General features: G+C 44.1%; 2 protein-coding genes across 2 annotated transcripts; one reads left to right on the forward strand and one right to left on the reverse strand.

Moving 5' to 3' along the window:
• Positions 2,601 to 3,479, reverse strand: LOC8059136. The gene is made up of 3 exons (XM_021456072.1): positions 3,155 to 3,479; positions 2,819 to 3,087; positions 2,601 to 2,693 (listed from the first exon to the last, which is right to left on the reverse strand). The coding sequence occupies exons 1-3, from the start codon at positions 3,477 to 3,479 to the stop codon at positions 2,601 to 2,603; spliced, it is 687 nt and encodes a 228-aa protein (XP_021311747.1).
• LOC110433600 lies at positions 7,025 to 8,397 on the forward strand. Its single transcript, XM_021456073.1, has 2 exons — positions 7,025 to 7,909; positions 8,025 to 8,397. Exons 1-2 carry the CDS (start codon positions 7,025 to 7,027, stop codon positions 8,145 to 8,147), a joined length of 1,008 nt encoding a protein of 335 aa, XP_021311748.1. The 3' UTR covers positions 8,148 to 8,397.

The raw sequence follows: 9,808 nt of genomic DNA on the forward strand, positions 1-9,808 counted from the left end.
CGGTCCCTCTCGCCATCTCCACCGACGGATCTTGAGATCTCTTGTCTCCCTCCTCTGCTATTTGACGAGTTTCTTCTCTGTTTGTCTGTTTCTTTTCTGTTTCTCTTTTTTTTTGGTTTGGTACTCTATTTCGACCGCTCGTTTCTTCTTCTGTTCTTCGGTGTCAGGCTCCATTTCCGTGCCGGCAAGTTCCCACTTCCCAAACCCTAAGCGGCGGCTTGCCACCGCTCGTGCATATTATGGGCCACGGGCTGGCCCGATACATATTCGGGTCACGTGCTCTTCGGGCTGGCACGGCCCGTAAATCGGCCCACGTGCCGTGCCTGGGCCGACCATTGGGCACGAAGTACTGTATAGGCACGGCACGGCGGCACGCCGTGCCACTCGGGCCCGTGCCCTATCGGGCCGTGCCTTGCACGGGCCCGTGCCATGCCGGGCCGTGCCAGCCCGTTGCTCATCTTTACACGTGGCTAGGCATTGAACAGTACAATAGAGCTATTAGGGCACCCGCAACGAGAGGTAGGCTTTGTTTAGTTTTTTGGGCGAATTTTTTTTAGGTACGGTTCATTTATATTTGATAATTATTGTCCAACCATGAGTTAACTAGGTTTAAAAGATTTGTCTTGTAAATAGATAAATTATACAATTAGTTATTTTTATCTATATTTTATGCTCCATACATATATCAAGATTTAATGTTATGGATAAATAACTAGCTAGATAAGGTATATAAATAATAATTAAATAATATTTTTATTGGCTGGAAAGAAAAGAGATCAAATAGTTAACGACTTCTAAATAGCTACTAACTTCTAAATAGCTAATCTATCATGATCTCTTGAAAATAACTCTTTCACATAACTTTTCATTATAGTTATATTTTCTTATTTATATGTCTAATCTTGATAGTTATTTATAAATTGTTATTAATAGTTAATAATTTTTTTTTCTAGATTAGCTATTTAGAAACTATTGAAGATGCTTTTGGGGCGTGATTAGTAACCTGGGTCTTGTTTAGTTCACCCAAAAATCAAAAAGTTTTCAAGATTCTCTGTCACATCGAATCTTTCGGCACATGCATGAAGCATTAAATATAGATGAAAATAAAAACTAATTGCATAATTTAACTGTAAATCGTGAGATAAATCTTTTAATTCTAGTTAGTCTATGATTAGACAATATTTACCACCAACAAACGAAAGTGCTATCCAGAATGTTTTTGCATCTAAATAAGGCCCTGGCTGCACCTTAGGCCTGGCCCGTCTCGTGCAAGAGGCATCAGACCTGGCTTGGCCGAGCAGGCTCTGCTAGTCCAGCCATTCCCGGCGCGCGTGTGCGAGGTACCAATCACGCCCCGGTTTAATAGTTTTTTTCATGAACCTCACCGTGGCGGATGTTCAACTAGTCCATTAGGCTAGTGTCGATTGATAGTTTTACGACATAGTTACTAAAATTATAAACTAAGCAATCGAACCACATAAGTTTTATGGAATGAAACTACTCTCTCATCTGATAAAATTTAATGACCCTGTCAAGTCAATAATTTTGCTTATGTGGTACCCTATTTAATGTGCATGACACTCTCATAAAACATACATTGAGACTAGTCTTAGCCCTACTCATAGACAAAAATCTAGTACTCATCTTCAGTTTTCTGACTCAATTTTTGCCTATAATCGTCGTCGTGGACTGCCTCGCATCTCTTGTTTCCGTGCTCATCTGTACTGTTTAGTTTTCAAAAAATTTTATAAAAATTTTCAGAATTTTCGTCGTATCAAATCTTACGATATATATATATATATAATATTAAATATAGATAAAAAAGATAACTAATTGTATAGTTTATCTGTAATTTATGAGACAAATCTTTTGAGCTTAATTAGTTTATAATTGAACAATATTTGTCAAATACAAATGAAAGTGTTATAATATCTATTTTGCAAAAAAATTTAGAACTAAACAAGTCCACTCTGTTGTTTCTTGTTGGTTGTTTCTCGCCTTGTTTAGATTCAAAAAGTTTTTTGGATTTTTGACACTATAGCACTTTTGTTTTTATTTGATAAATATTATCTAATCATTCGTCTTGCGATTTACATGCAAATCGTACACTTAGTTTTTATTTTTATTTATACTTAATGTTTTATACATGCATGTGTGTCACAAGATTTGATGTGACGTAGAATTTTAAAAAGTTTTAGGTTTTTGGGCGAACTAAACAAGGCCTCAATCTCAGCTTGTAGCGTAACTAGAGCGGAGCGTCGTGGAGTAGGCTCCTACTATTTGCAAGCACCATAAAACTAGTAGAAATAAAACATGTTTCTAGGATTTTTTTTTCTTCCTTCAAGAAATCGAATACGTGCCAAATGCACGGTCCTTAATTAGAGATTTTCCCCCAAAGGGATGTGGTAATGGCACAATTAGAATCAGTTCTTTTACCATTTCAGCGTATCATATCGACACACACAAGCATTAACATATATATACAGCAGACAAAACATACATATGATCTTGTAGAATGATAGTATCATCAGACACGCGAAGAGCAATTAGTAGTGAAAACCCCCATGCAATACGATCTGGCAAATTGCATTCCCCACTTATTAGCTTGAAGCATCACCGGAACCTTTCCTGCCGAGGAACACATCACTCAGGACAGTTTTGGACTGCAGCGAGGCCCTGAGAATCTCTAAACCCTGCAGCAAATTAAAATTAAAATTCAGCACGTCAACATTTTTACAGCTAGAAGTACACATGTATACACTGTACAAGACATAAATTAAATAATAAACCAAATAAAGAGTAACTCGATCACCCTCACCTCATTGTAGCCAAGCTGCACGGTCTTCTCCTGCAGCGCGGCGAGGTCGGTGACGGCGAAGGCGTTGAGCAGCGTGAAGCTGGAGATGGCGGACATGGGCATGACGGTGAGGTTGTCCATGACCGTGTACGTGACGACGCCCCGCACGAACCCGGCGACGGGCATCTGGCCGCCGGCGGCCGGCGGGAGGTACTGCGCGGCGGCCGTCATGTGGTTGCCACAGGTCGGGCACGCCTTGCCGTACGCGTTCGGTGATGTAGGTGCGGCAGCTGCTGTTGAAGATGCTGGTGCACCGGTACAGCAACAGGCTCGGCCTGGCGGCGGCGGTGGCGGGACGCTGCGGCGGCAGCAGGCGGAGGAGGGAGGAGCTGTCGAGCGAGCAGAGCACGGCGGGGCGGAGCAGCGCGTCCTTGGCGGCGCCCGGCTGGATGTAGGTGTAGTCGAGGCCCTCCACGCTGCCGTAGAGGCTGCCGACGCTCCCCGCCACGCCTTCCTTCCCGAGCAGCTTGACGGCCGCGCCGACGGGCAGGACGAGGAGGGAGCAGAGGAAGTCCACCACGTCCTTGCTCGCCTCCGCGAACAGCAGCCGCTGCGCCTTCCTGTCGATGAGGAGCTTCATGCTCAGCGTCGTCGTCGTCGTCGTCGTGTTCGTGGCTGCCATCAGGTAATCTACTAACTTGCTAGCCCTGCCTCTTGCTAACCAACAACCGCTGGCCAGCTAGCTCGACGGATAAAAGTGAGTGATGACATGAGCAATGCAAGGGACATCAGGGTTGCACGATTATATAGTGCGCCGTCGCACATGTGTATTTCTTCCAACAGAGAGCTACATATATACGGCTACTAAGCTACTAGGATACATAGATTTGGGGTGAGAATATGGTGCAAGCAAGCACAAGCATATATAGAGGGGGTATAGTGATCTGACTGATCAGACAAATGCCTTCTACTCCAACTCTACTGTGGGGTATCGCTTGCTTAGATGATAGAGCGAGGGGGCATTCATGCGGCATCTCCGCTGTAGAGACGAGTGCTTGGTTAGATGGTATATATATAGAGTTCATAGATGGCATCTCCACACCCTCTTGGGGCTCACTCCGCTCAACATGCATATATAGACCGTGCCAAGGCTTCCAGCCTTCTTCTTGATCAGTCAACATCATATACCTCCTATAGTCCTATTCAATAAATAAATAAATAAATAAAGCTTTGCGTGTTGTGTGTTGTCACCAAATTGTTAGGGAGAAGCTGACCATTCATGTGGAGGAGGATTGCTGAACTTGAGATTGTTAGTCTGAGGGATTAATAGGACATTTAATTTGTGGGTGTAGCGGTCCATATGTGAGGTAGCTACCCTATACATGGGATCATATCATTCCTCGTATTAGGGTCCATAATCACTAGTTCTAGAAAAATAAGGTTGTTGATAGAACAACCTAGTGTCATTATGAAATTAAACAAAGTGGTTTGGCTTTGGACTTACAAAAGGAATGAACTATCAATAACCTACCTATCTTTAGCATGAGGACCTTGATATTATTACAAATAACGAAGACCGTGTACTAAAAAGTGTGACGGGTTTAATTAGACTCCTATTTGTAGTTGTGTTCTTATTTCTAAACACAGTACAAACATATATAGACACGAATATCTCAACCTGCCAGATGGACGTGTGGGCGGACGATGAACACTGAGGCCTGAACATAGATTAGGGTTGAAAATGATGCAATTTGAGAGTATATTAGGACTGGCGTGACACACCCCTGACAAGTTTGAGAACTATGATGCAATTTGTGTTTAGAGAAGTTTGATCGAGGACAACCATGAACTTTACTTTGTAAATTAGTTATGACTATTTTTTTAAAAAAATATTTATGTGTTCAATGATTAGCCAAAAGTTTACGTTAAAATTTCAAGAAGGATTATGATACATATGAAATGATGGAATGAGTGTTAAGCTCAATTTGTGGAAATTCTCTATTCAATAGTTTTGAGATGGATTTGTTAACATTGTTTGATGAGGACTAAAGTTTTAGCCCTTGGAGATAATTTTATAGAACTTTAAAAAAAATGCGACCAGTCTTTGTGCAACTACTGTGATCAATCTGTAATGTTATATGTGTACAGTTTTCTGATTATTCTTATGTATGTGACCAACTAAGCTAGACAACTCAATTGCATCTTATTTGCTAATTTTCTTGTTGGACCGTAATTTATTTCGGCGTTTTGAACCTATCAAATGGTCGAATCGTTATTATATTTATGAATGTGCACAACACATTATTAATTTACCCTTATATATATATAAGCCGTTGCGGAGATCTCTGTTGAAAGTTTAGGTAAAACAGTTACGGAAACAGAAGCGCTATTTTGTAGAGATACTTTTTGGGCTAAAAAAATGGCCATGACAATTTTGCTGTGACGGCACGGAACGTAAACTGGCGCCCTTTTGTGACACTAGAACGGAGTTTTTGCTTGATGAGACGGACTCCTGGCCTCAAGTGGCAACGCATGACGGGTTATATATATACATACGTATCTGTAGTTTGGGCGGGCGGTTGGCTTGGCCGACTGGCCGGATCGCCCGGTCGGCCGCCTCGTTTTTATGACAATTTCAAGTGAGTTTTATTAAAGTGTCACATAAGTATTTTTAATGATATGACAAAGAGAAGAAATAGTTGACATAGTTATCAACTCTCTGTGAGTTTTTTTTTTTACGAGTGAACTCTCTGTGAGGTTTAAACCAGATGTTTTTGAAACCATAGAATGAAACTCTCTATTGAGGATGAGTATTTTATACAAGTTTTATTTCATTTCATATGAGCGCAACTAGTAGACTCTATGGTTGCTTGGATAAAGATTGTGGTGATCCTTGAATAAAGGTTTTCGTAAAAATAAACTTAAACAACTTTTCTAATTTGATATCTATAATTATCGGCGACCTATTATGGATTTCTCGGTCGTTCATATTTTTTCAAAACTTGGCACACATCCATAGTGCATATAAATATATACTCACGTGAAAAAGTTAAGATGTAAACTTAAACTAGAATATATCACTGAATGAAAATATGAGTATCAGAATGTCGTCTTTTAGGTCTTGTTTAGTTCACCCCGAAAACCAAAAAGTTTTCAAGATTCCACGTCACATCGAATCTTGCGGCATATGCATGGAGCATTAAATATAGACGAAAACTAAAACTAATCACACAGTTTATCTGTAAATCGCGAGACGAATCTTTTGTTCCTAGTTAGTCTATGATTGGACAATATTTACCACAAACAAACGAAAGTGCTACAGTAGCGAAATCTAAATTTTTTTCACATCTAAACAAGGCCTTAGTGTACATGAACCTAAAATTTACTATTTTCTTCGTTCGAAAATAAATGTAGGTCTCACTTTTTGACGAGCTAAACTTTTTTTGAGTTCCAGTGATCACCGCCAAAAAAACCCTCCCCATACCTTCCTTTCCGCGCGATCGTACCTCCTCCTGGAAGAGCAGTATGATCGGGAACACAGCAAGGCGACCCAGCACCACGCCCTCATGGCCACCGGCGGAGAGCAAGGCGACCCACTAGGCCACTACTACACCCTGGTTTGAATGTTTGGGCTTTGTTTAGTTCCACCCAAAAACTCAAAATTTTTTAAGATTTCTCGTCACATCGAATGTTTGAACGCATACATAAAGCATTAAATATAAACGAAAACAAAAATTAATTACACAGTTTATCTGTAATTTGCGAGACGAATCTTTTGAGCTTAGTTAGTCTATGATTGGACAATATTTGTCAAATACAAACGAAAACGAAAATGCTACAGTAACAAAAAAAACAAAATTTTTCAGGAACTAAACAAGGCCTTGATTGGGTTGTTCCACAAAGACCCTAGGGTTGGTACTGAACCCTGAACCGTTCTGTGATCGACGGATAAAGCGGGCCTCGACGGTTGTAACTTTCAAACGTGTGGTGACCATGCATGCCAGCTTCTGCACTCAAACCTTTTGAATTTCAAAACAACAACAAAATCTAGTCTAGTTTTACAACGAACTAGCTACAAACAGGGATAGGCATCCTACACTCGGCCAAGGTTTTGATTTTTGAACATATATATATATACCCCCAACGCAGTGGCCTTTAATTTGCTGCCCGTACGTCCTTCCTTCCCGGCCTCTCCCTCAACGGCTACCCCACAACGTACGACGGGCAATGACGACCGAGGCCACCACCATCACGACCACGACGACGATCGCCGCGGCGGCGGCACGCTGCCGTACCGTCCGGCTCTTCGTGGACGACTCAACGGAGCGCGTGGTGCTCGCGGAGGCCGGCGAGGGCGCCGCCGCCTTCATCCTCTCCGTCCTCGCCGACCCCCGTGCCGCCGTCGAGGCGCTGCTCCGTGAGGATCCCGCCTTCGCCGCGGCCGGCTGCTACGCCAGTCTCTCCGCCTTCGAGTCCCTCTCCCTCCTGCCGCGGTCCGTCGCTTCCTCCTCCGTCGCACCGGTGCTGCCGCGGGCCTGCAGGAGGCCAGCGGCCAGCAAGGGCGGCGGCAGGGGCATCATGGCGTGGCGCCTCTTCCGGTGCGACCACCTCTGGTGCCGCTGCAGCGACGTCGCGTCACGGACGCCCGGCTCCGCGTGCCCCTGCGCGTCCTGCGGGGGGAGGCGCGACACGGAGCTCCACTTCCTCGAGGCATCCTTCTACCGCCGCCCCGACGGGTCCGCCGTCACCGCGGGCCGCGGCGCCGGGCGGAGCGGGGACACCTTCTACCGCTGCAAGGCGCGCGACGCCGAGCGCGGCAGGGACTTCCTGCCGTGCCGCTACCGCGTCACGGACGAGCGCGGGGTCCGGTGCCAGCTCTGCCACGGCCTCACCTCCGTGGAGGTCAAGTGCGCCAAGGCCGGCGGCGGCGGCGGCGGCGGCGAGCCGGCCGGGTCCGCATGCCGCTACGCCATCCTCGACGACCTCACCGTCATCAGGCCCGTCGTCGTCAGCGCCGGCGGACTCAGCGTCGCCGCGCTGTTCTCCGCCGCCGGCGTCACGGTCGACCCTGCCACCGTGCGCGAGGTGGATGTGCCCTTCGGGTACAAGGAGGTGCGCGCCGTCTCTCGATCGCTTCCCATTTGTCGGCCGTCTCTCGATGATGATGAATCGAAGCTAATTATTGTCTCTTCTTACTGCTGTGCTGGTTGCCGATCACTTGTCACAGGCCCTCGGCATGATCTGGGCTTCGCTGCACTCCAAGGCCGTTCTAACCAACGTCTTCCGCTCCGCCGTCGTCGCCGGGGCCGCCGCCGCCACCACCACCGATGATCGCCATTCGCCAGTGTAGTTTCTCATCTCTCTGTCAGCGCAGGCTTTTTGCAAGGTGCTTAGCCACAGAGTGTCGTGTTCTTTCGCTTGACAGTAGTAGCTTAATAACTACAGTACCCGAGTAGAGTTGGTTGAGAATCTGTGAACGACAAAAGGGAAGCTTTCTGATGTTGTAAGACTTTGATTTTGTTCTAATAAATTCCTGTAGGGGCTCTCAAGCCCTTCCCGTTCCATAAAAAAAAAAAACTGTGAAGTTTGCATTTGATGTGTCTGGTTGCTGATCTGGCTCTGGTTCGGTGCCGCCTCGGTAGTAATGTCAACTGTAAACAGAGTTTTTATCAGTGTCCAGCAACTCCAACAGTTTGCTAACATTCACTTGGCAAATCTATAGTTTTGACAAATTTCAAAACCAAATACCAAATGAAAAACGAGACCTTCTCCAACAGTTTGCTATTTGAGCTTGGCAAAAGAACTTGGCATCCTAGGATTTTGCCAAAATCATAAAATTGAGCCTCCAACAAGTTGGCAAAATTAGTTGGCAAATTGGGATACACGTAATGCCAAGCGATGGAGGACTTGGCATATTTGCCAAGTGAAGGGGGAATTTTGCCAAGCTCACAAAATTGCCAAGTAGTTTTGCCAACTTGTTGGAGGCTGTTTTTTATGGTTTTGGCAAAAATCTTATGATGTCAAGTACTTTTAGCAAACTGTTGGAGTTGCTCTAAGAAGATAATCTAGCATATCCTTTCCAAATTGTGCTGATTGTTACAACACCATTGGAGATCGGCATGGCAGACGATGAGATGAACCGCTGCTTGTACGGGAGAAGGAAATAGATCCAGCATTTTTCTTTTTATTGAGGGGTAGAACTAGCAGCTGTCGTGGATCCAGGGGCGTGAGACTGCTCTGTCTTTCTTCTAACACGCTCTGGAGTACATATGTTTAGTTCGCGAATTTTTTTGGTTCCGATTACTGTAGCACTTTCGTTTGTATTTGATAATTATTGAACTAATTAGCTCAAAAGATTCATCTCTCAAATTACAAGCAAACTGTGCAATTAGTTATTTTTTAATCTATATTTAATGCTCTATACATGCGTCTAAAGATTTAATATGACGGAGAATCTTGAAAAAATTTGTAAACTGAGCATCTGCGGCAGTTGGAGAAAACTTACCCCAAAAACTAGCTATTGGGCAAAACATGTTTTGGGGTTTTGAAGATCTTCCCTCCAGTAGAATGAAAAAAAAAAATCTAATCTCCAATGAGAGAAATAGTGGATTGAGGAATGAAAAGTCTTCCCTTTATTTGAGTGGTGGGAGACAGGATTTGAGGGATCAAGAAAAAAAATTCTCATTATGTTTGGGTTTCGAGAACTACTAGAGTTACAAGATTTCTAAAATAACTATTTTTTCTTGTCATTGGAGTTAGAAAAGGGGACTGCAGGAGATGGTCCAGTCAGCCTAACTTTGGCTGAGGGACAATACGACAAGTACGGAGTAGGTAAGAAAAGCTATCGAGTTTCCGTCCAATCAGTTTGTTTGTTTTCCGAGTCTCTTTGAATGCTTGTGTTGATGTGCTCTCTGTGTTGAAATCTTAACTCAAAATTGCATGTTTCAGAGACAGTAATATACATTTTGTTACGGGCATGTTATGTGTAAAATGCTATCCAAGTCAAGACGC

Source organism: Sorghum bicolor, chromosome 3 (assembly GCF_000003195.3).
Source record: "Sorghum bicolor cultivar BTx623 chromosome 3, Sorghum_bicolor_NCBIv3, whole genome shotgun sequence".
Taxonomy (NCBI): domain Eukaryota; kingdom Viridiplantae; phylum Streptophyta; class Magnoliopsida; order Poales; family Poaceae; genus Sorghum; species Sorghum bicolor.

What these genes read in the sequence shown, in the direction of transcription:
- LOC8059136 (XM_021456072.1), bottom strand. Translation starts at nt 3,479, where the DNA reads ATGGCAGCCACGAACACGACGACGACGACGACGACGCTGAGCATGAAG. An exon ending in CCGCCTGCTGCCGCCGCAGC is followed by an intron (nt 3,088 to 3,154) that starts GTCCCGCCACCG and finishes CTTCAACAGCAG; the next exon opens with CTGCCGCACCTACATCACCG. An exon ending in TGCAGCTTGGCTACAATGAG is followed by an intron (nt 2,694 to 2,818) that starts GTGAGGGTGATC and finishes AATTTGCTGCAG; the next exon opens with GGTTTAGAGATTCTCAGGGC.
- LOC110433600 (XM_021456073.1), top strand. Translation starts at nt 7,025, where the DNA reads ATGACGACCGAGGCCACCACCATCACGACCACGACGACGATCGCCGCG. An exon ending in TGCCCTTCGGGTACAAGGAG is followed by an intron (nt 7,910 to 8,024) that starts GTGCGCGCCGTC and finishes CACTTGTCACAG; the next exon opens with GCCCTCGGCATGATCTGGGC.